The 26,555-nt window shown below is 37.4% G+C and overlaps 1 protein-coding gene across 1 annotated transcript; it reads left to right on the top strand.

The window, feature by feature from the left end:
- Nucleotides 1-18,201: 18,201 nt before the first annotated feature.
- Nucleotides 18,202-22,834, top strand: LOC122275753 (uncharacterized protein ycf23-like). The gene is made up of 9 exons (XM_043084968.1): nucleotides 18,202-18,505; nucleotides 19,370-19,435; nucleotides 19,999-20,073; nucleotides 20,461-20,523; nucleotides 20,673-20,732; nucleotides 21,130-21,219; nucleotides 21,299-21,406; nucleotides 22,159-22,281; nucleotides 22,454-22,834. Exons 1-9 carry the CDS (start codon nucleotides 18,305-18,307, stop codon nucleotides 22,583-22,585), a joined length of 918 nt encoding a protein of 305 aa, XP_042940902.1. The 5' UTR covers nucleotides 18,202-18,304; the 3' UTR covers nucleotides 22,586-22,834.
- Nucleotides 22,835-26,555: the final 3,721 nt, after the last annotated feature.

Here is a 26,555-nt window from a genome sequence, read left to right as displayed (position 1 = left end):
GTGGCGAGAGGGGGGTCTGTCTCCTTGCCGAGGTGGCGAGAGGGCCAGCTTAACGATTCACTACCACCGTCCATCGCGAGAGGGGCCCAAAGATTGGATGATTTGGGGATCTGACCAGTGAGAATGGGCTTTTGAAATTCAAAATGCTAGATGTGAATGGGAACTACCAATTGAAAATGCCATACAAGGATTCAATCAATTGGGTGAAGTGCGGTCACACCATACGTAACTTGAGAAGCATACGTGGCTCAATATTATTGGCAGGCTATTTTTAGTGAATTATAAGCCCAACTAGTCAAAAGGTTATCTCATATAAAAAATATCAGTTCTTCTATGCACATTCATCTCATGCTGACGCTATGTAGTCATGCCACGTCAACCGATATTATTTAATAAAAAAACAAACGAATACGAAAATTGAAGAAATAAAAGCTCATTGTTTTCATTTCTGTGGTTTCCCGCTTTTGTGTGCGAGAGAAGAATTGCGCGACCGAAGGGACGACACACGGGTTGAAGATTTTGTGTGGGTGCAAAAGATTTGGGTTGGCAGCTTCATTTCATTCCTATGGTTTCGTTGGTGCGTTGGTTTGGGTCAAGCCGTAGCTTCGTTTAGGTCAGCTTGGGCACTGGTGGGCTTGGTTTGGGTCAAGCTCGTGGGCCAGCATTTCGGGTTAGCGACGTGGGTCAGCTGGGTGGGTCGGTCAGCTTTTTGTGGGTCAGTTTGGTGGGTCGGTGAGTTTCTCATGGATCTGTTCGTGGGTCATCTTCGTCCCTATACCGAGGGCACGACCATGGCCACCTCTCAAGTTCTAGTTGTGGTTTGTTCTTGGTCTGGTTTGACAAAACTCGTGTAGCATGCCAATGTATACTTCAATTTATATTCTATTTTAGGCTTATGAGGACTGAATTACTCAATTCAATGTAGCCAGCTAGTTCTAGTTAGGATCAGTCTGAGTGAAGCTCTTTTTGCTATCTCAAAAATTTGACTTTGTTGAGCAAGAAAGGCATAATTTTTATAGGATTTTGATCATATCTGGTCCAAATTTCGATTCTTTGTGCTGACTGTTATGGAGTTATCCCTTGTTTGTGATGGCTAATGAGGTTTGTTGTTGGAGTTAATTTCAAAAAAGATAAGTGACACTCCATGATGGTTTTTCTTTTGAGTTATACTACTAGTTGTTCTTATGGATTGATTGAGCTAGCCAGTATTCATCTAGGAGAGCATAATAGTTAGCTTTAATCTGTACATTTTATTAGGATCTTATTGTAACCTGTAAGCTCAATGAGTTCATGTGCATAGGATGATATTGACATGAAAATCTATTTATTGACCAATTTCCAAAATTACACCACGAAGAGGCTGTAAATAAAATTTCTTTGGGTAGTATCTGAGACAGAGTGTTGCATTTGGCCTGTTTTGTTTTATTATTTGAGAGTTGCATCTGTGCCTTGATGTGTCATACTGATCCCATCATACCAAAACTTAAGGAGCTCCTAGATCATAATATAATGATAGTTTGTTAGCTCTTGATTCTATGGTTTTTGCCAACAGCAAATAATGTTGTGGATGGATGAAATATCGCTTTTTTTGGATTATGTAAAACAGATAATGATAAATTCATTTATAATCTAATGATAAATTGAGAATCAAATGGCACATGTAGCATGCATGGCCGCTATATATATATATATTAAAGTCTCATGGTCATGAACGGTGTATATATATATATATACATGCGTGCAGTTATCTAACAAATGAAAAAGATCAATTTATGTTTCTGTGGTACTACAAGAAAAAAGAGTTTCAGAACATGAAGAAGGGAATTGTGTTCAAGAAAATAATACTTATAATATAATTTACTCCAAGAAAATAATACTTTCCATGTGCATATATATAATTACTTTATAAACAAGATGATTTTTTTTGTAATAGTTTATAGATCAAATGTTAAATCAACTGGGTTGGGTAAAATAATTCAAAATATAAACACAATTGAAAAACTATAATTAGTAAGATATGTCATTTTTAAAGTAATTCATAATATAAACACAATTTCTTACTATAATTAGTAAGATATGTCATGTCTAAATTAATTCACTATATAAACACAATTTCTTACTATAATTAGTAAGATATGTCTTGTATGTATGGTATATACTATTTAAATGATTTTATGGGAATGCTAGAATATTCCTTTTCTTTATTTATTTATCATGTCATTCCTATAAAATGATATTATTTTTTTTATTATTTTTTAATTATGCGATTCCCAGTTGCATACATAACATGTGGACATAAAAGTGAACAACTTGTACCGGGCATAGGAAAAGGGGAAGAACACGAATCTCCCTTAACACCATGTAGCTTAAATCTCCCAAACTCGATATGTTATTTCATAATTAAAAAACTATTGCAACTCAATGATTGTCACCCAAATTTTTATTATTATTATTATGTTAAGACATCCCTCAAACTGGTTTACTAAACTTTCCAAATTACATGCATGGTTACTTTGGACCAGTGCCTGCATGGTCACCAGCTTTCCTGCCATATCCAAATGGCAACAAAAATCCAAGCAACATTCAGGTACTTTTTCAATTTCGTTCTTGTCTTTTATTTTAGTTGTAAGTTAATTATTTTTTAATGTATTTAATATGTTTTATTTTTTATTTTTTTTTTGTCTTAAGAAAAACATTGGTTACCCATTTCAATATGGGATGCGACCTCTGAGGCCATTTATCGCTACAAGTTCCGCAACAAGCGCAAGAACTGGGCAAGAAAATAGACCCGATTGTCTAGAAACTGAAGCGCAATGTACTTTTACTAAAGTTGATGAAGAAATTATGTTGGATAGTCCAGATAAACGGGAAACTGACGATGGCACTCCCAATACACCACAAGTAGTGCCATCATCGAATGGTGAGGATATCATTCAAGAGCTAAAGTCCGAGATGGAATTCAATTCTTTTGAGATTTGTTAAGCTATTATAAGCTTTATGCAAAACAATGTGGGTTTAGGGTGATGACACAAAGGAGTGAGAAGTCAGAGCATCAAAGTGTCAGATATGTCACTCTTGGTTGTGCGTGGGGAGGGAAGGCCCAGATTAAGAGTTCCAATGTCGCCAACTCACGTCCAACAGGAAAGACAGACTGTAGGACAATGATTAATGCCTTAAGAGTCGAGGGAAAGATGCGATTGACAACAATCCATAATACACATAATCATGTAATCAGCCCACAGAAATTCCACTTTTTTCGATGTAACCAAGAAATGAGTGACATCGTTAAAAGAGTCCTAGATACAAACGACTTAACTGGTATCCTACTAAATAAGAGTTACGAATCTCTTGTTATTGGCGCAGGTGGCTTCGAGAACCTTCCATTTTTGAAAAAAGACTGTCGCAATTACATCAACAAAACCCGTCATCTTCAACTTGGTGCAGGTGGTACTGGAGCACTTCGAGATTATTTTTTGAGGATGCAGTATAAGAATAACAGGTTTTTTGATGGATTTAGACAATAATGGGAGGTTAAAGAATGTTTTCTGGGCATATCCACGTAGTCAGGTAGCCTATCAGTATTTTAGTGATGTGGTCACATTTGACACTACATTCCTGACTAATAGGTAAGGGATGCCCTTTATACCATTTGTTGGTGTAAACCACCACGAGCAATAGATTCTTTTGGGAGTTGGGTTGATTTATAGTGAGGACACGGAGACCTTTATATGGCTATTCCAAACCTGGTTGCAGTGTATGGATAGTATAGCTCCAAAGGCTATTATTACTGATCAAGACATAACAATAAAAAATGCAATTGCTATTGTCTTTCTGGAAACTCGATATAGATTTTGCCTATGGCATATACTTAAGAAAGTCCCTGAGAAGCTTGGGTCATATGCAGCCTACAAGAGTGGGCTGAAAACTCAACTGATGAAATGTGTGTACGACACACAAACTGTTGAAGAGTTTGAAACATGTTGGGCTGAGTTTATTAGTACATACGACTTACATGAGGATTTGTGGTTGAAAATTTTATATGTGGAGCATGAGTATTGGGTACTGGTTTTTCTAAAAGAGCGCTTTTGGGCTAGAATGAGTACAACCTAGCGCAACGAGAGTATGAATGTTTTTTTTTTTACGGTATGTCTATTCAAAGACAAACTTGAAGGAGTTTGTCGACCAGTTTGATAGTGCGCTGAAGAAAAAAAATTGAGAATGAAAATCAGTCAGAATTCCAGTCATTTAGTGGCACCATTCCCTGCGTATCTAGATTTCCAATTGAAAACAAATTTCAAGAGTTGTACACTAACTCAAAATTTAAGGAAGTTCAACAACAAGTAATTGGTGTGCTTGACTTGGATCCATCTCTACTAACATCGGATGGTGTAATGAAGAGTTATTTGGTAGAAGATGAAATCCGTATTCATGAGTATTCAAAACAGGTTACATATTCTATGGATTTTAATATGAATGACCACAATACGAAGTGTTCATGTGGGTTATTTTAGATGAGGGAGATATTGTGTAGACATATTTTGGCGGTATTCAAATGTAACAGTATAAAAGTATTGCCAGACTGGTACATTTTAGACCGATGGAGGAAGGACATCAATAGAAGATACGCGTTAATTCGGAGTAGCTACGACGCAGGGGATCAGAGGCCAATTGGTAATAGATATTCAATTATTTTGAATATGTGTTATGGGATGATAGATTATGCAATAGATTCTAATGAGCAATTTGAAGATGCAAAGAAAATGATACATGAGATGACTAAATTATATCGTCAGAACCAAAGCTCCTTATCTATGATGCAAACAAGTTCAAAGGCGACGATAATTTTTAGGCTATTTCTTTAAATAGTTCTTTATAACTACTACAGAGGAATTACAATTTCTATACTTATATTTTATCCTATTTAACATCTCTTTGCCTTAAATAGGACCGAAACTTGGTTTTACGACACTGGATAATATTGCAGTTAGTAGTTCACAACAAGTCAAGAGTCTAAGGATTGTCAAAAGGAAAGGAAGACCCTCGTCCCTGATGAGAGCCTCTAGGATGGAGACAGACATGCGGAAGGTTAAAGCCAAAAAGAAGAAATCACAACAAGGAGGAAAACACAAACAAGTGCATGTTTCAACATTTGTGCGAATTAAAATTTCTTTTTATGTTCATATACTTAGATTTATTTTTTTCACTTATTTCCATTGAGTTCACAAAAAATTTTACTTTATTATTAGTGAGATGAAGGAGATACAGCAGTCATGAGCACGCACAGGAATTTATTTGATGAAGGAGATACAGCAGCCATGGGCACGGGCATGAATTTATTTGGGCCATCTGAGATAGATATCACCAATCTTGAACAAGTGCAGGTATCATAAATAGATTAAAAGTGTGATTGAGTTTAATGGTTGCTCTATATTTGTATTGTGATGAAATTTCTTATTTATAAACAGTCTGTCCTAGACAACTCAGCTTTTGACAGTAGTGGAATCTAGCATTGAGAATCAGTGATTGATAGCCAAGAAAGTGTAAAATTTCTAAACTTTGCACAATTTTTTTGTAATAGTTTAGATGAGATTAATTGTCGCATATTAATCTAAACAGATTATTTTTGGGTTGGATGGCACACAACCAGACCGCCCTGGGTGGTGATGGATCACAACCAGTGCAAAAAGGTTGAGTTTAATGAAGGACATCAAGAAGAGATTATTTGTTATGGGATGTAAATTCTAAAAATGTGGGATGATATTTTCTATAAACCATGTAGATTCCCGGAAATATTTTGTGTTTTTCATAGATTTTTGGGTACCGGTTTAATTAACATATTTGTATATTTCATGTAATTCCCGAAAATGGAAAGATGAAAATTTTTGTGTAATTCATTGATGTATGTGGATAGAAAGGATCAGGTTATGGAATATTTTTTTTTTTTGAATTTTATTTTATAAAAATATATGATGGAAGTGAACAGGTTATGGATGTATGTGGATAGAAAGTCAAAGGATGATTTTTTTTTTTTTGAATTGCATAGTTTTTTAATTATTTTTTATATTCATGGAACAAGTTATGGATAGAGAGCCTCCAGCAAAATTACAATCCAGTTAACTCCCAATAGTTGAGGATGGTAATATGTGCTGGAGCTATTTGTCTCAAATAAAACTTCAAAGCTGGGTTCATATATATATAATTGCTGGAAATGTATATAATATACCCTTTTTACAGAATTTTTGATGTACTTCAGCCATGCACGTATGCCTCTTGTCACAATAAGGATAAATAAAACCATTGCATGCATGGTTTAATTATAGGGTAATATCAAAACCTGATTGTTGCAATGGACTTGGGCACTAACGGGAGGGCTCAGATCACACTCAAACAGGTTTTGATCGCTAAATTTTTTATCTGTATAACCATCCATGACAAGTTATCAAGATAAAGAAAAAATATCATAACACTTAGCTGGAAAAGGAAATCAACATACCTAAAATAGACCAACTAAATGATATATGTTTGCATGCTACAAAGCTTACCAAACATCAAGTCCAACTATTGCATTACATTTACATTACATTCAGAATAAACTTCTAACACTTGAACTACAAACACCAACCACACCATTACCAAATCACTAAGTAACAAAAGACAGCAACTACAAAAGCCCAATAAACACGGAGCAATATGCGTGAACGTCTTAGTCGTGCTTCTTGCTCAAAAAGCACCAACTCATTTTTCAAAAATGCCTCATCTCTACTGGATTGCTCCATCTCTCTCTTCTCAACCTGGGCTATTCTCATACGAAACTCAATCTCCATCTTTTCGATATCACCGACTCTATTCTCAAGCTCTTTCTCCTTCCTTTCAAGATCATTTTTTCTTGCTCGTAGACCACACTTAATGCATTGATCACTATCTGCCCACTTAAAATAGTTACAGTGTGGTAATCCCTAATTATTTTAGACATATATAAAAAATGTTAGATTTATGTAATATTAACCATATTATTTGCCAATGTTACATTATAAGTCAATAACTTACCTTTGTGTTGTGCTTTGGACACCCAAAGAAGGGTCTTCTTGAATTTCTTGTAGTATTTGAGTATCTCAATATAGCTTATTGCTCACATAAGCACAATGATTGACCCAAATTACGTTTGGTAGAACATTCAGAAGACAGTGATGACGACGACATTCTAACATAGATTGGGTCATCATGGAAATGCACACATATCAAAAGATACACATATAGTCAAAATGGAAAGGCACACATATCCAATTGCATATGAATACAATGCACTTTTTTGCATGGTATGATTTTACACGATGAAGAAAATTCCACATCAATGTGGTCAACATGTGGGTTCACCTCAACTTTAAATGAAAACTATAGTTTACAAAAAAAAAAAAAAAATAGTTCACACAAACTAGTAGATATGATCAGTTCTTGGTGCATTGCTCTGTTGATTTGAACTCCAAATCATTTCATTTGATCACTTATAAAAAGTGATCAAATACAAAAGGAGGGATGTTATAACTAATACAACGCACAGATCATGTGAGGCAATATAAAAAGTGTAATGCATGCATGGTATTTGGAAAATGGGACAACTACTCCACAACACATCTTCAAACAAGCTATGATCTGCATAGATTAATATATGGGAAAGTTGCATAGATTAGGAAAAATATTTATTCTTTTCAGGTAGGAATCAATTCATGCGACTGAATTGATGATTATCATGTAAGGATTACAACTTTACAACATAACCACTTAAATTTACCGCATAATAATCATGATGCAGGGAAAAAAGTTCAATTTACAGTATAAACAGGCCTAGGAAAAAAATTTCCAAGGATTACAAATTAAAGATAATTATCATGTAATGTGATCTTCTCATTCGAAAGTTATCCCCTTCACAAAGTAGTATGCAATGTGAATTCCTCATACAACAAACGAAATCTAGTTGAGCTCTCTGGATTTAGGAGTAAAAAAATTCAAAACAACAGAGGGGAAGGGGTGTATGTCAGAACTGGCATGAAGTTCCAGAAAAATAATACATATACATATAAATATTCATAATAACTACACCGTTTTAGAGGTAGACTCTTATAGTGATTAAAATCTGAATACATTAAATTGGAGATAACAACAATACGTAGGAACATTAAATACACATAAAGACTACTAATAGCATCAATGAAACACGAGAACAACATCTAGACTTTTTCTTCTTACATTCAGAGAAATCTCACTAAGTTAACCATCATGACACCCATGGCATCACTTAAAAGATAAAGATTTCTACAACTATGGATTCTAAGGGTAATCCATAGAACACCTAACTATCATCTGAAAAAAAAAAAAAAAAAAAAAAAAAAAAAAAAAAAAAAAAAAAAAAAAAAAAAACTGTGTTTAACCCACTACATTTTATTTAGTTTTAATAAAAAAGCTGCAATGTTCTTCAATAAAATACAGAAATACAACAATACTCTAGTGAAATGTGAAATGGTAATCTTAGAAATACAGAAAATACAAAAATACAGAAATTGCAGAAATAAAAAAATACAATAATATAGAAATATGAAATAACCTGGACAGAGGCAAATGATTACCAGTTTCGGAAATAATGGTTACGGTTAGGGTTAGGGTTAGATCTAGGCTTACGGTTAGGGTTACGGTTAGGGTTATGATTACGGTTAGATCTAGGCTTAGGGTTAGGGTTTCGGTCTGGGATGAAGAGTTAGGGTTCAGGATAGCATTTCGGTTTGAGGCAATGCGGCTGAAAGGGAAGGGGATTTCAAAGGGAGAGGTTTGTTGAAGATGAAAAATCCCTATCACTGCTTTTTGGTCTTCGAAGGGAGCTGGAGAAGATAACGGGAAGAAGATGAAGCTATTTTCGTCTGGAGGGAAGAAAAAATGGGATCAACGACAACACCTCCAGAGAAGCAGAGAGAGCAAAATGTAACGAGAGAAAGGAGAGACTAAAGGAGGAAAGAAAAAGGGGGTTGAGCAGAGAGTAATTCATTTCATGCGAGAAGGGAGAGACTGAAGGGGGAAGTTAGAATTATGAGGGATGCAACGTTGTGTGAGAGAAGAACGGAGAGATGCCGCTTCTAAGGAGATACACCAAACGAACTGAAACGGTAAGGATAATGAATGGACTAAAACGGTACGTTACCATTTATCTACGTCAGCAGCCGTTTATACGCTGCTTACATCTACAGACTGCAGTCAGCTTTTTTCAAAAATTATATTTTGAACAACATCTTGTAAATAGAAATTTGGGTAATGCTACTCGCCCCGCTCAATAATCCCGCTGAGATATCCCGCTTGACATGGACAAGCCAACTCGTCTGTCAAACTTGACTTTTTGGTTTTTTTTTTCTTTCTTTACCGCAACATGAGACCACTTCATTATTTGCTTTTTCCGTTACTTACTTTTCCCTTACATGCTTTTTCAGTTAGTTGCTTTTACATTAGTTGCTTTTTTTTTTCTTTTTTTTTTTTCCTCCTTTCCTTTACTTGCTTTTCCCCCATCCCTCTGCCCCCATTCGACTTACCATTTTCTCACTCTGAATGAATGACCCCCAACAAAGACCCCTAACACAGACCGCTCTATCAGACCGCTCCATTAGACCCCTCCACCGTCCTCCTCCAAGCCACCAACAGAGTGACCCTTCATCATCCTCCTCTGACTGAACCGGTAAGCTTACACCTTCATGTGTAATAATTTATTTTTTATTACCTGCAGAGTGTGCATAAACCTCCTTGCAAAATGTAGTTGTAATTTACTGGTCAGAGTTGCAAAATATAGTTTGCCAAGAAAAAATATTCATCACTCATACCATTGTTTGGAAATGAATTTATTTTAGTTATTGGATACCAAAAAAATTGATGAACTGTGTATATATTAGTTTAAAATATACTTTATTTCAGTTTAAAATTTGATGAACCGTATATATACTTTAACTTAGTTAAAAACTGATGAAGTTATTTTAGTTTGAAAACTTCATATTAAAGCTTTTATAAAAACTTTAACCATCTTAGAACTTTAAATATTATTGAAGTTATTTCAGTTTAAAAACTATCTTTGAATCAACTTAAAATGATAAAACTATCTTTGACAAAACTCTAACCAGTAAATTTCAGTTTAAAAACTATCTTTGAATCAACTTAAAATGATAAAACTATTTTTGCTTATTCTTTCAAACAAGTTTATGGTGTTTTTGTAGATAATTCGAACGTTGCAATGGATGATGATATGGAATATTCAGATAATGAGTGTGATGAGGTAGGAATTGATGAGCAGATTGGAGGTGATGAAAATGTTGAAGAACCTACAGTTGGAATGAAATTTTCATCTATAGAAGAAGTGTATGCTTACTATATGAAGTATGGTAAGAAGAAGGGGTTTGGGATATCCAAAAGGAATTCTAGACAATATGACAACGGGAATGTAAGATGATTTTGCTTAGCATGCGCACGAGGAGGCACATCAAAAAGTACGGCTGCCAATGTTATGAAACCAAGACAAACAGTGAAAATGGGGTGTATGGCTAGGATTAATGCTGTATTCAATGATGAAGGTGGATATACTGTATCCAAAGTGATATTGGATCACACACACACTTGTAGTCCGGGAAAAGCAAGACATTTCAGATGTTTTAAGAAGGTCGATGCTCGTGTTGCTAAGAGGCTCGAAATAAATGACGAGGCAGGAATAAGGTTATCAAAAAATTTCAAGTCTGTGGTTGTTGAGGCAGGGGGTTACGAGAATGTACCATTTAGGGAGAAGGAATGTCGAAACTATATTGACAAAGCACGACGACTTCGCCTCGGGGTTGGAGGTGGTGTAGCTCTATGTAAGTATTTTGAAGATATGCAAAAAAGAAATCAGGAATTTTATTATAAGATAGACGTTGACAGTGAGATGCGGTTAAAAAATATTTTCTGGGCAGACCCTCGGAGTAGGGCTGCATATGAATCATTCAGGGATGTGATTACATTTGATACGACATATCTAACTAATGCATATAAAATGCCTTTTGCACCATTTGTGGGTGTGAACCATCATGGGCAGTCCATCCTACTCGGGTGCGGATTGATATCTAGTGAAGATGCATATACATTTGAATGGTTGTTTAAGTCATGGTTGCAGTGTATGAATAACCGACCGCCAAATGCAATCATCACAGACCAAGACAAGGCTATGAAAATTGCAATTTCGAGGGTGTTTCCAACTTCAAAACATCACCTCTGCTTGTGGCTAGGGGGAGTTTGGTCCGGTCCCGGGGGGTTTAATGGACCGGACCAGACTTATTCAGTCCAGGGTTTCCCCACCCTGGACCGGACCGAACCTTATAAAGACCGGGGCGGTCCGGTCCCATTCGGGACGGTCCGATCCGATTGGTCCAATCGGTCCGACCGACTTCCAAATGGGCCAATGGCCCAATATTTTCCTTACAATTATTTCGGCCCAACAGTTAAAATCCACTAACAATTTATCTAGTTTAAAGCCAATACAAAAAAAAATACTTAGAAAGAAAAATAAAAAATAACCATTAAAAAAAATTATCTGTATATAATAAATTTGAATAAAATATTTTCCTGTCAAAAAAAATAAAACATTTCCATATACATCCAAACAATTTAAACAAGGGGATCAATCAATCATAGTATATACCATTTAATATTTATCATATAGCAAACTACCAACTTAATTGCAATTTGCAACTTGCATTATCTTAAAAAAGAAAAAAAAAGAAAAAAAATACAGCTAAAATCTACATTCATGTATCTTACATACATCAAATGATTCAAATCTACCTTCTAAAAGAAATAAAAATAAAAATCCATTCCCAAGTATATTTAAAAACTGAAAATTAAAAGGTCTTAAAAAAAACTATCAAAGACTAGAAGTCATATTTAATAATTTACATCAAAAGCACTGATACACAGTGCACTATAACAAACTAACAGTAGCATAAATTACGTAAAAAAAAAAGACCAACAATAGCATAAAGCATTAACATAATTACATCAATACAAAATACAAATTATACAATTAGGCAAAGTGAGAATCAGTACCTGACTATCAACAATGAGTGTCTCAGTCGTCAGTTGTTGGGTTAAGAGCCGGTAGCCATTGAATTTTATCCTTCTGCAGAATCAGCAAATTTCCCAATTTATTCTCCTTCAATCCATAAAAATTTAAAACAAAACAAATTAAATAAAGTTAAAATAATATAGAAGATAAAACAAAATATACCACAAAATAAATCAAAAGTAAATTGATTACATACTCATATCTATCTGCTTCTCAAATTCCTCCACTTCATCCATTAAAGTCCTAAGGCTTATTGGAGTAGAAGAAGAACAGAGCCAATTTTGTGCACATATGAGAGCCTCAACCATAATCGGATTTAAACTACTTCGGAAAGGGTCAAGTACACGACCCGCAGTGCTGAATGTAGATTCAGACGCCACAGTAGATATCGGTATTGCAAGTACATCGCGTGCAACCTTCGAAAGTACGCGATATCTAATTGAATTCACCTTCCACCAATTTAGTATATCAAAACTTTCACCTTGATCCTCACATTTTTCAGCTAGATATCTATCAACCTCTGATTTGCTTTTCAAAGAGTCTTCTGACTGTAACTCTTGCTTAAATTGGGCCATCAATGCAGCTTGCCTATTCGTAGACTGAGTTGTGGGAGGACTTGCATCTTCACGTGGGGAACCCGTGCGTTGAGGAGAACTCCCTTCTTCATCTTGGATGTATGCCTCATACATGCGGATAAATGTATTTTTCACCTTCCAACTCAAATCAATGATTTTTCTTTGATCATATGCATACATTTTTCTCAACCCAAAGTCAAGATATCTCATCTTGTAACAAGGATCAAGAACAATCCCAACGTACAGCAACATATTCTGATTATCCATATTCTCCCAATACTTTTCAAACTTTTTCTTTATATTTGTGGCCATTAATCCTACCACGGGACTTTCTTCTCCACACTCTATGTTAATGGCATTTTTAATATTAACCAACTCCGTAAAAAAAGTATTGCAAGTTACATACTCACCCCCCAAAAAGCGTAAAGTTGCATCATGAAATAATGCAAGAAACTTCTCAAACAACTTTACCTTATCCCAATCGGATGCATTGGGAGGCCCTACCTTCTTTGACTTTCTCCTAGTCAACACATCACCTTCATCATCATCATCATCATCATCATCTCCCATACTACTTAAAAAGCACATATCTTCTTCCTCCAACCGATCGAAAACCCTTCTAAATTTCCCAGCTCTCTCCAACATAAGATAGGTGGAGTTCCACCTAGTTGGTACATCTAGGCAAACATGACTTTTACATTCAATCTCTTCCAACCCCACACATTTCTTAAATGTACTCCACCTTTGAGGGGAGGATTTAACATACTTCACAACTCCCCTCACCTTTGCAATAGACTCCTCATATTCCTTCAATCCCTCACGTACAATTAAATTTAAAATGTGGGTACAACATCGAACATACAAGAATTCATGTTCCAAGACCGTATCCCTCCTATACTTGGTTTTCTTTTTCAAATAAGAAACGGCCCCATTATTAGAACTTGCATTATCAAGAGTGATTGCAAGTATTTTCGGTCGCCCCCAATCATGCAAACACAACTCTACGCCCTTACCAAGGGTATCACCCTTGTGATTTTCAACCAAAGAAAAGGAAAGAATCCTCTTATGTAGCTTCCAGTCATCATCAATAAAATGTGCTGTGAGACACATATAATTAAGGTTTTGCACGGATGTCCATATATCCGTAGTAAGGGAAATTCGTTGCCCTCGAAGAGCACTCCTCAATTTATTTTTTTCCCTCATAAACAAATTAAAACAATCATTCGCAATCGTCCAACGAGATGGAATCCCTACCCACTTAGGGAAAACCACAAGCATAAACTTTCTAAAACCCTCCCCTTCAACAAACCTAAATGGCAACTCATCAACAATAATCATCTTAGCTAAGACTTGTCGACAAGCCTCAACACTAAATGCAATGGGCACAAGTCCCCCACCACCACTACCTCCCTCCACCTTCCAACCAAGAGTCGTCTGGGACTTATCCATATTTTTAAATGGGCCTTTCTTACATTGCTTCTCAATGTGATGCTTCATAGACTTTGTACCATTGATCTTTGTATCACATGCGTACGAAGCACCACAATAATTACATGCAGCCCTAGGTTTAGTGGGATCACTTTTTGGTATTCTTGTAAAGTGATCCCAAACCATTGACCTAACTCTACCACTTTGTGACCCACCAATGTTAAATTTATCACTTACATTGAATGGGGGTGGAGGCGGAGGCATATCTGGAGGACTTTGTATTGACTCTTGCACATCATTGGTTGAAGTTGAAGAATCCATCTAGAAAAATAAACAATTGTTCAATTTGTGTAATAAGATTAAAACCCATACTTTAAAAACTATAGAACAAATCTTTAAAAAAATATATATAAAAAAGCAAATTGAACAATAAATGGCTACATTCAATCTGACTTAGTGACTTTAGAGAAAAAAAAATTAAAATACCATAGCCTAACTTAAAATATAAGTTCTAATATCATTAAACAAAGATAAATGAGGTAGGGATTAATTTTTTAGGTTGAACTCAAGAAAAGAAAGCAAATGGCCAAAAAATAAGATAATTTATAGAGTAATATTAAAAAAAAATTAAAACCTAATAGATAATGCGAAATTAAATAAAATACTTTTTATATATAAACATTAATGATCTATAGAAAAATATACCCAACTTGACCCATAAAATAATATTAAAATTTCCTAACAACATTCCAAGAAAGGAGAATTGTTGGAAAAATATAGACTATTTCCCAACAACATAAGTTACATAACAAATTACAATAAATGGGTAAAATTGTTTTTGTAGAAAAATAAAGTGGGCCTTGAGTTAGGAGTGTTAATCTCTTTTCAAATAAAAAATCATGTATAGTTATTAGTTACCAAACAAAAGATATGAAATTCTTGTCCAAATTTCATAAACGGGTAAAAGATCTCCTCAAGTTTTAAAAAAATTTGAGTCTCAATTGAGAGAGAGATGGACACATGAATTAAGCATTGCAATACTTATTCTAACCATATAATTAATATTCTATACATCATTGAATGAGTACAATCTTACCATACTAACACAAGTCAACCAATTATAGACATCATTGAATTAATATTCTAGACACTGGATTGAATTAAAATTATTCTAATGACAAGTTAATCAACAGATTCTATGAATTGAAATTGAGAAAACATACAAAACATAAAGAAAACTTTGATAGACTTTGTTTATTGATAAAACTCACGCACGGCCCTAGCCAAAATATGTATTTACAATATAAAATAATAAAATTATTCTAATGACAAGTTAATCAATAGATTCTATGAATTGAAACTGAGAAAACATACAAAATATAAAGAAAAATTTGATAGTAATGTTTATTGATAAAACTCACGCACGGCACCAAAAAAATCATGTATTTACAGTATAAAATAATAAAATTATTCTAATGACAAGTTAATCAACAGATTCTATGAATTGAAACTGAGAAAACATACAAAATATAAAGAAAACTTTGATAAAAGCATGTTTATTGATAAAACTCACACACGGCCCCAAAAAAATCATGTAAAACCATGTATTTACTTACATATAAAATCAGACGGAGGGGATGGAGAGGAACCGGTTGTTTGTCTGGGACCTAGGATGCGACGGTGGGTTGGACTGGGCAGGGGCTGCGCCGGAAGGGCTAGGGTTTGGAGGGGACGGAATTGGCAGGATGCACCGATAGACAGAGCAACGGAGGAGATTGGAGAACTAGAGGCAGAGAGAGTGGAGAGAGGTCTGAGATTGAGGGGCTAGCCGGCGCAGCCGCTTGGGTTCCGAGGGTTCGAGAGACAGAGAGAGGTCTGGTCATTTGGGATTGAAATGGGAAATTGGGAATGGGAGGAAATCGGGGGGAGGGGGGAAAGGTACGTAACAGACCACTTCTGTTGAAACGACGCCGTTTGGGGCTAAAATAACTCTAAACGGCGTCGTTTTAACAGAAAATAATGTGAAAAAAAATAACTGGGTTGCGTGAAAAGGCGTCGTTTTCTTACATTGACGCTGATGTAGGTGATTTAGAAATCAAATCACCTACCCTCCGCCCCACGATTTCACCCTTTGCGATTTCACCCTCACGATTTCTCCAAGCTGAAGCCGCACGAAGCCCTTTGTGATTTCAAAACCCTCATGATTTCTCCACGAAGCTCTGCCCTCACGTTTTCTCCAAGCTGAAGCTCACACGATTTCTCCAATTTCTCCAAGCCCTTGCGATTTCGGGAGTACCTACCTCGCAATTTCTCCATACGTCTTTCTTGACCTGCTAATCAGAGGTGAAGAAGAGAAAGCACACGTAGTTGGTTGCATATTTATTTTCTACTATTTTCTCGGCTTGAATTTCCCAGACTGATATTGTGGCAGTGCGAACAACGACAGCGAGGAAGAGAGGGGCAGAGAAGGGCAGTGCATACGATTCAGAAGAGCAAAAGAGCATTGAGGAAGAGAGAATGGTGCGATCTCCGATTTACGTCGGTGTCGGTTTCGGACTGAGATGCTTGCATCGGCGTCGGGCTGAGATGCTTGCATCGGCATCGGGCTGAGATGCTTGCGTCCGTCGGTGTCGGGCTGAGATGAATGGGAGAAGGTCTATGTGCGAAGGGGAGAAGGGCAGACGGAATGAGGGCCTGTAAGACTGTTCATACGGGCCGGATTTTATCCGACCCGGACCGGAATCCGGTTTTACCGGATTCCAGTTCTGGGTTCTGGCCCTGGCCCGGATGAATTTCAAAACCCCGACCTATGCGGTTCGGGTACGGATTTAAAATCTGGGTACCGGATTAAAAACCCGGTACCCGATTTCCGTTATCCACCCCTCCATTTTAATCTCACTGCTCTCTCTCTCTCTCTCTCTCTCTCTCTCTCTCTCTCTCTCTCTCTCTCTCTCTCTCTCTCTCTCTCTCTCTCTCTCTCTCTCTCTCATCTTACCTGCTCAGGCCTTAGGAAGACAGCGTTTCGGTTGTGTGTTCGTGTTAGTCTTCATTATCCTGCTCATTTGATCTGGGGAGAAATAAGAAAGAAAGAAAAGAGACTGAAACAGAGCTCGACATCGTCTAGATCTTCGTCTTCTCACTCGTCTGGTTTTCTGTAAAATATACCGGTACAAGGCCAAAAAACTTGATATTTTTAAAACACCCGTGGAAAGCCACCGCAGGTCCATCAAATAGCTCCTCTCTCCACTGCTTAGCTGTGTTTTACACCACTTCCAGTAGCAACCACAGGGCAACTCAGCCATGCCATCTATCGTTGTCTTTTTACCAATCCTTAGCAACCGTGAACCACCATCATCGCAGCTCGTGCTTCCTCAAAACAAACCACCAAGCACCATAGTTTCCCCGTAAACCACTATCTGCCTTATGATGTCGTTTGCATTTGCTCAGCCAGCAAGACGCCATCGTAACCCCCGTAGAAGGACGTCGCAACATCATGTCTGTTTCTGGTATCCAAAACAGAGCACTCTCAATCATTGTCCAACTCCTTTACACGTCTACTCCTTAACTTCAGTTCTGTTCCACACCATCTCCTCACCATGAAAACCACCTACCGAGCAGCATTACAGACGCAGAAATCACCATGTATTCCTTTGGTCTCTGCCGACACGAGAATCAACTGAAGTCACCGTGGAAGCTCTTGGAGATGCAGTTTAGTGACTACCGTCGTCAGCTCTTCACCGCCCAGACCGTAGGCTTTGTTAGGATAGGGTGGGACCCTCCAGACCACAGAGGACAAATACAGCAGAAAAAAAAAAACAAAAAAAAAGGCGGTTTCAATCCGAAACCCAGAATCCGGGTTTTAAAAAACCCGGATTCATCCGGGTTTCGGCCCAGATCTGACCCGGACTAACCCGGTCCGAGTTCCGGCCCGGATTTCAAATCCGGGTTCCGGGTTGGAACCTGGATGAACAGCCCTAAGGGCTTGTACATTGTAATTCTCTGTTATTCGGTGCATTTGTCTTCCAGTATTTTTTCCTACGTGGCATAAGATGAATGGTAGGCTGTTTTTGTGTGATTAACAGCCCGACCGGTGTAAAGTGCCTCTCTCTTCTCAGATACAACATAGGCTTCCGACGATCTTATCCGTTCCCTCCAACTACAGTCTCACCCAGCGCGACAAAGAGCGATGCATTCCTCGATCTGCATGCCCATTTCACCATCGTCCCAGCCACTTTTGAAACCCAACCACAATCCTTTTCTGGGAGACTGTCTTTCTTCGAGACCATGTCTACGTCTGAGAAGAAGAGCCTCTGTAACTACCAGAGCACTTCTATCGACCACCAAAGAAGCAGTGTTGAGGGATTTTCGAGAACGCAGAGCTCTCAAAGTAAATCAAATCTACTTCCTTTTTCTGTCATTATTTTTTTTCATTTTCCTGTGTTTGGATACTGGGGGGAAGTAATAATTCGTTGCTTTTCTATGTTCTTTTCTTTTTTTCCCTTCTGTTTTGTTGAACTCGGGAAAGTGTTCTTTTATTTCAACTGCTCCCTTATAAAACTATCTGGTTTAGTTAAGCTAAATTTCCTAACTTTTGGAAATATAACATTCAAATTTTTGTTTCGGTTATTTATTTATCATTTCTAGTTCTCTCTGCAATCATACTCAGGAATAGATTGGACGCTATTGTTCAAAGTCCCTTCTCCATCCTCAAACTTCAACTCAAACTTTTTATTATAGTTTTACCTTTCCTCAATTTTTTTTTTTCAACTTTAAAATTGTCTGCTTAATGTGCCAGAGAAGATGCCAAGTTCTTTGCTTTCCAGATGAAACTGCAATGTAACTTTTGAGATTATGTTGTTGTGCATATTCTGTTCTTTTGTGGATGAATTTATGGATTTAATGAGGGAGCGGCTGAAACGTGAGAATTACGTACCAAATTCAACAAATTGATAGGAAGATACTCGCTAAAATATTAACGATAATAATAAAGTCAAACTAACAGCTGGAATAGCTTGTTTGATTAGAGCGTGTCTGCTAACAAGAAGTCCAGGGTTCAAGCCCTCTTTTTAGATCTCATTTGATGTTTTCTTTTTACAATTTTAACATCTATCTGAATATATATATATATATGTATATATATATGTATATATATATATATAGATTATATGCTTCATACAATCCATCTATTTGAGCGAATTTTAATTTGATGGCCAATTGGTACTTCATGTTTATGTGATTTTGTACTTTACAGATTATCTCAGGATTGCAGAATTTCAATAGAGACAATGTTGCTTTGGTTGTTACAGCTGCGGAGAAGGTTTGTTTGATATTTGAGACTAATTAGTGATTGAAATAAGTTGAACATCAATGCCACTAGCCCAATTAATGGAACGTGTTATAGTTGCTTTCACTTTCTTTTGGCAGTTCGTATAGTTGTATCGTAAACAATTTGCATGCATTTTCTGAGGTCTGGATTATGAAGTAGGCACATAAATTTTAGTTAGTCCTAATTTTCTTCAGAATTTAGGTTTTATGCAACACTGTAAGATGTAAATCATAGTTTTATTCAAATTTTCTATGAATGGATAAATGGAAGAAATTGATATGTAGGCCACATTACTGGCCATTGTAGTACAAGCTTGTAATTCCCTTCAGTATTTTCTTACTCATTACAAGCAACATTTGGTGAATATTTTTTTCGATAGTGATTCTTGATCCATAGAAGTGCTTTGTTCAAATGTGCTTCAACTTTAGCGGTTTCAAGCATCAACATTTTATTTTGCTTCTCAAGTATTTTGGTATTTGCCTTGTGTTTCGGTTTCTTTTCTTAAAGGACCTCCGAAACTTCTAAGTCATGTTATCATGTCATCATACATGTAGGGGGGAGCAACACATGTGGATATAGCTTGTGACCCAGAATTAGTGAAGCTTGCCATCAGTTTGACTTCTCTTCCGGTAAATTCATACCTTCAAAAAGCAATCTTGATTGCTCACTTCAAAATTTTACACTATGGGAAAGATGCAAAAGATTCTAATTATTTCCTGTCCTCATATATATTTTGTCATTGAAATGGATCTTGATCAACAACAATTTTAGGTAAATAATAAGAGAACTAAGGGGAGGCTACAATTGAAAACAGAACCATAGTGAAGAAGACCAGAGCTTCATATGATGTATTTAGGCTTCAAATTTCACTGTTGGTGTATAAGATGGCTCAATATCTTATCTGCAGCCTTTCAAAACCAAGAGTCATAACTTTTTTCTTGAGAAGAGGCTAATTCAGTTAAACATGTTGAAATGTTTTCTTCATATGAGTTGAAGATATCTCTCGCCCCTTGCAGGTTTGTGTTTCTTCTGTGGATCCATCAGCATTTCCAGCTGCCGTTGAAGCCGGGGCACTAATGGTTTGACAACAAACTTCTCAGTTAAATCCTGCATTTAAGCCATAAGCTTGAATCCCTTGACATGGTGTCTCTTACTGGTGTGAAAATTTTAGAAGAAAACTGCAATGCACTTTGCTAAATTTTAATTATAAAAATAATGGTATTTACAGGTTGAGATTGGGAACTATGATTCATTCTATGAGATGGGTGTGGTTTTCTCTCCAGAGAAGGTATGGTTTATTAATTCTCCATGAATAAATATAGAAGTAAAGCCTCATTTTATAGTATGTCTGCAGTGTGTCTATCAATTTGCTACTGTAAATAGATAGAAATTGGGGAACCTTAAACAAGAAAAAAACTAGACAAGACTTTTATCTCAAAAGTGCGAATGAGTAAATTGAACTATACCACGTCTCTCAACATATATAAGTCGTTCATACACATGGAGGTGTAGAGCTCCTGTATAGAGGGTGACTTTAGAATTTTAATTAAATACACTGATGTCATATCAATTTGGAAAATGTCTTTAGCACGCTGCCCAATTACACTGTATGAGGCTTTATGCAGGAGTTATAAGAATCAACTCCATCAATCTACATTTGCTTTACTGTTGAATTTTTGTTGCAGATATTGAATCTAACAAAGGAGACTAAGAGTATTCTTCCATCTGTGACCTTATCAGTAACCGTGCCTCACACACTAAGCCTACCCGATCAGGTTACAAGGAGCAGCTAAAACAACGTTCCATTTCTCAACCATATGTTTGATTTAATCTTAGTATCTGAATAACCAACAGGTCAAGCTTGCAGAGATGCTGGAACAGGAAGGTGTCGACATAATTCAAACTGAAGGAGGGAAATCTTCTAAACCTTCGAAATCTGGTGTTCTTGGTTTGATTGAGAAGGTAATTCAAAAGAATCTTGTAGGAATATCTATTACCATATAGCACCTTTCCTCAGAAAAAATGGCATTATCTATGCAAAATATCATAAGCATTTGCCCACAAAATTTGCTATACTATTAGTGCTGTACTGAATTCAGATTTGGAGAATGTACACTTGAAAGTGTCAGAATTGAAAAATGGTTCAGTGAACAGCATAATACATCTTGTACTTTCGGTTGTAAACTCTAGTTAGGTACTTCTCATGTTTACTCCCTGTGTACTTGGGCTGTGCCTATTTTTAATATATAAAACTTCTTGATTACCAATAAGAAAAAAATCATGGCAGTTCTTGGGCCTAAATTGTCCTTCTGCATCATCAACAGACATCAAATGTCGAACCTGCTCCACATACTTTCTGCCTTAAGCCTTAGTACATGCACAATGCCCTCAAAACATACTGTCGGCTGCAGGGTCTAAACTTGTATCTGTGCTCAGATTAAAACTTAATTGGTTGTCTATCAGGTGTTTTTTTTTATCCAACTCTGTAGAGACTTTTTTACAATTATGCACAGAAGCAGCTTTGCATGAGTGATTGAATGAGTCCTTCAGTGTGAATAAGATGTCGGTAATGACAGTGAAGACTATTGCTTCTAAAATGAAGTAGGCATAAAACTAATAGGTTGGAAATGTAAATTGAAAAGAGTGACCTAGGTTGAATTTCATTGTAATCTTTCATGCTGACTAAGAATTTTCTTGGATATTGGTAATTACAGGCCACACCAACATTAGCAGCTGTATATTCTATTTCACGGGCTGTCAAGATTCCTGTCATGTGTTCATCTGGTCTGAGTTCAGTTACAGCGCCAATGGCCATCACAGCCGGAGCTGCTGGTGTGGTATGTAACACGCATCATTCATTTCTCTCGAAAATTGTAACACACCCATTTCACAATATTTTGATAACGAAACTCACTTGCCTGGACAGGATCTCATTCATGTCAACATTTTAAGACTGCTGTTTTACGCTTTTTAATGAGATCACTAACATGCCATGATGTTTAAATACAGGGTGTGGGTTCAGCAGTGAACAAGCTTAATGATGTGGTTGCAATGATCGCAGAGGTCAGAAGTATCACCAATTCATTAAGGGCATCAGCTGGTAGACACAGCACATCTGAAGAGAGAGCTTTGAGATGGTAATTCACAGAGTTTTGTGTTTCTTAAATGAATAAAATGGCTTGGAATGGTCTTTGTTACCCCCGGAACATATTCCTATTATTTCCCTTCCTCTAGAATAGTAGGTGCAATGGTGCCATTTTCTCTGTTTCCCATAATCTCGTATGAAGTGTTTCAACATCTTTTATTACTAGAACTAGAAGCATATAGAGCCGCATACTCTGATCAAGAGTCACATTCATAATGAAAGTACTTCTGTTTCTGTTTTTGCAACTTTGACAAAATTCAATTTGCAATATAAGGTAAAAAGTAAATTCTCTCCCTTTTATTTTTTTATTTTTTATTTTTATAAGTGTAAAAAGTAAATTCTCTTATAAATCACAAATCTTATTGTTTCAGTGGTAATAGTATGAAATATATGTCCTTCATATCGACTTATAAATATAATTTTTCAACCAAAATTCTTCAGCCATGATACAGACTAATAAGGTGTTTTGGTTTTATCACTCATTTGTGTTGAAGTTTTTTGCATGATGCAGTCCCCCAATTGAGAAGATAATACAACATTATTAGAGTTGGACATACTAGTTTTGGATTTCAAGTTAAGATAATGTCCACAAAATGCTATATAAAAGCCTCTTCTTCTGTTTTAAGAAAAATACCAAAGCCTTTTGAGTCCCAAGTATCATCTTCCTCTTTTATTTTTGGACTTCTATACTGTTAGAATTGAATTATGGCCACTGGCCATAAATGGCATGAATAAATACTGATTGTTGTGGAATTTAGCAATTGTCCTTTCTCTGTTTTTTCTCGGAAACAGAGTAGAGGTTTTTCGCCCTACCCTCGTGTAGGTCAATAGCAGCCGCTTTTGTGCTGTCTCGTTGCTGTAGGTGGTTGAGGGGGGTTCTTTTACGTAATGGATGAGGTGATGTGACTTCGATACGAGAGGCTTTCGCTTATTGCAGCGGAGTCTGTGGAGTTCATCGTTGAAACGGAGAGACTCGAAGATGCTAGGGCTCGAGGAGAGAAGTGTCTAATAGTGAGGCTACTGACCGAGAAACACTATAATCGGGAAGCCTTCAAACAGACGATGCGACGAATTTGGCGACCGAACAGGAGCATTAAGTTCCGGGACCTCAATCTTGGTCTGCTGCTGGTGGAGTTTGACGACCCATGATACAAGGTACGAGTTCTCAATGATGGACCCTGGACTTTTGACAAACAGTTAGTGTTGACTAAGGAATTTGAGGGTCTTTTATAAGTTCATGAAGTTACCTTAACTGAGGCATACTTTTGGGTTCGGATTCACGATCTCCTGTTAATAGCACGTAATGAATATGTGGGAAAGTTGGTAGGGGAGTCTCTGGGCAAAGTTATTGAAGTGGATGTGGATTATGATGATTTAGCATGGGGAGAGTATATGCGGGTTCGGATAGCTCTGGATATCACGAAGCCATTGATGAGACGAAAAAAGGTTTCTCTAGATACTTTGAAAGATTGTTGGGTGAGTTTCACTTACGAAAGGCTGCCTGATTTCTACTACCAGTGTGGGCGGATGGGGCATTCTCAGCGTGATTGTGCGCTGTGGAAAAACTATGACGGTGAAGAGAGACAATCTACCCTATGGGCCATGGTTGAGGGCAGCGGCACCGACAGGATAGGCGGGTAACTCCCGAACTCCTAATCCCAAAAGCTACGGCTTAGGGTAGCAACCAGGTCCTCCGGAGTATGTTGCGAATCAGTCAGAGGATAAGGGGGAAAAACCAGATGCAAGGGGCACAAAGGAAAATGTTGAGCAAAGTCAGTTATTCAATGTACCAATTCATACCGAGCTATGAGTTGAACAAAGGATGGAACCAGAGTTAGCAAATGGGGGAGACCAGAGCAAACGGGTTATCCTCGAGGAAGAAGGCAGGCAGGCTGGAGATGGAGGAGGATGATGTGACAAACCTCCGACCCATAATGCTCCTAGACCAAGCCTCATATGGGCCTTCCCCAAGCCCTACTCTAAGCCCAGTGGAGGCAAAGGCTAGGCCCAAAAAGAAGTTCAGAGGCAGGAAGCGCCCAAGTTCCCCTGGGACAGCAGTAGAAATACAGCCATGGTGGTGTGGAAGAGGGTGGCTCCCCCTATGGAACAGGACGATGAAAGGGTTGCAAAAAAGATTTCTTCGTGCTTATCTGTGGATGTGGCGAGCGAGAGTGCTTATCTTGAAATGGCGGAGGCTGTGAGGCTGCCCCGCCGAGTCCAGTGAAGCTGATCAATTGGAATCCTCATGGGCTTGGGAACCCACGAGAATTCCGAACCCTTCTTGACTTACTCAGGAAGGAAGTTCCCGATGTGGTCTTTTTGCAGGAGACGAAAATGACCTCATAAGCGATGGGGAGGTACAAAGCCAGGTTAGCTTCTTTGAATTGCTTTACTGTTGATTGTCGGGGTCGTGGGCTAGTTTTGTTATGGAATAAAGATGTTAACCTACATGTGCTTAGCTATTCGGATAAGCATATTCATGCCCTTATCACGGATAGTGTGAACAGTCAAACAAGCTGGTTTCTGACAAGGTTTTATGGCCACCCTGATGTCACCAAAAGAAACCAAACCTGGGATTTGATTTGGGCATTGGCCAGAACAGTTAACAAGCCGTGGATGGTGTATGGTGACTTTAATGAAATTTTAGATTACAATGAGAAGCGAGGTGGTCGAATGAGACCACATAGTCAATTGGAAGCTTTTAGAAATGTACTTACCGACTGCCAGTTGTTGGATTTGGGTTTCTCTGGGCTTGCTTTTACCTGGTGTAACAAAAGAGAGGGTGGAGGAAGAATTAGTGAAAGACTAGACCGATGCTTAGCTACTTCCAATTGGGTCGATTACTTCCCGGAGGCTAGAGTTCAACATGGGACGGTCTCGTATTCTGACCATATTCCAATGTGTCTGAACACTTCTGGTTTTTCCACTAACCAAAGAAGGAAGAAGATCTTTCGTTTTGAAGCTATATGGGTTGGTCATCATGATTGTGAGGGTATTATTAAGGACACACGGGAAGCATTGGAAAGTGGAAATAGTATGGTTGATGCTATGCAAATGATATCAAAATGTGGAGGAAGGTTGGCATTGTGGAACAAGGATAAATTCGGTTTGGTCCATAGGAAGCTAAAGGAATCCCAAAATAAGCTAGAGGCCTTACAATCTATGGATCCTACCTGTGTGAACATGGAAGAGCATAATGAAGTAAGAAAGGAGGTCCAAATGTGGTTAGAAAGAGAGGAGCTTATGTGGAAGCAAAGGTCAAAGTCCAATGGTTATGTTGTGGAGATCAGAACACCAAATATTTCCATCAAAAAGCATCCCAACGCAAGAAAAAGAATTTTATTCAGAAGTTGAAAGATGAAGATGGCTGTTGGAGAGAGGGAGTACAAAGGGATATGTTGATTAGAAGTTACTTTAATTCCCTTTTCACTGCATCTGCCGAGAGGGGAGCTATGGACATTCTGGAGGGAATTGAGGCTAGGGTCACGGCTCATATGAATGCTGTCTTGGACAGAATTTATGAGGCAGAGGAGGTATGTACAACTTTGAGACAAATGCATCCCAACAAGGCTCCCGGACCGGATGGAATACCACCGATATTTTTTCAGAAATATTGGCATATTATTGGTGGCAAAGTCACTGTAGCGGTGCTGGAAGTCCTCAATACAGGTCATTTCCCTTCTGATCTCAATAAAACTCATTTTATTTTAATACTGAAGAATGATTTCCCTACTTTAGTTTCTGACTTTCGACCCATTAGTTTGTGCAATGTCATTTACAAACTAATTGCTAAAGTCATTACTAATAGAATGAAAGCCATATTGCCATCTATTATTTCTGATACACAAATTGCCTTTGTACCTGGAAGACTCATCACTGATAATGTTTTAGTAGCTTATGAGTTAGTTCACTACCTTAAATAGAAGAGGAAGGGAAAGAAGGGTTTTATGTCCTTGAAATTGGATA

The sequence above is a fragment of the Carya illinoinensis genome, chromosome 9 (assembly GCF_018687715.1).
Source record: "Carya illinoinensis cultivar Pawnee chromosome 9, C.illinoinensisPawnee_v1, whole genome shotgun sequence".
Taxonomy (NCBI): domain Eukaryota; kingdom Viridiplantae; phylum Streptophyta; class Magnoliopsida; order Fagales; family Juglandaceae; genus Carya; species Carya illinoinensis.
This window is presented reverse-complemented; position numbering and strand designations above follow the sequence as displayed.

What these genes read in the sequence shown, in the direction of transcription:
- LOC122275753 (XM_043084968.1), top strand. Translation starts at nt 18,305, where the DNA reads ATGCATTCCTCGATCTGCATGCCCATTTCACCATCGTCCCAGCCACTT. An exon ending in GAGAACGCAGAGCTCTCAAA is followed by an intron (nt 18,506 to 19,369) that starts GTAAATCAAATC and finishes TGTACTTTACAG; the next exon opens with ATTATCTCAGGATTGCAGAA. An exon ending in TTGAAGCCGGGGCACTAATG is followed by an intron (nt 20,524 to 20,672) that starts GTTTGACAACAA and finishes TGGTATTTACAG; the next exon opens with GTTGAGATTGGGAACTATGA.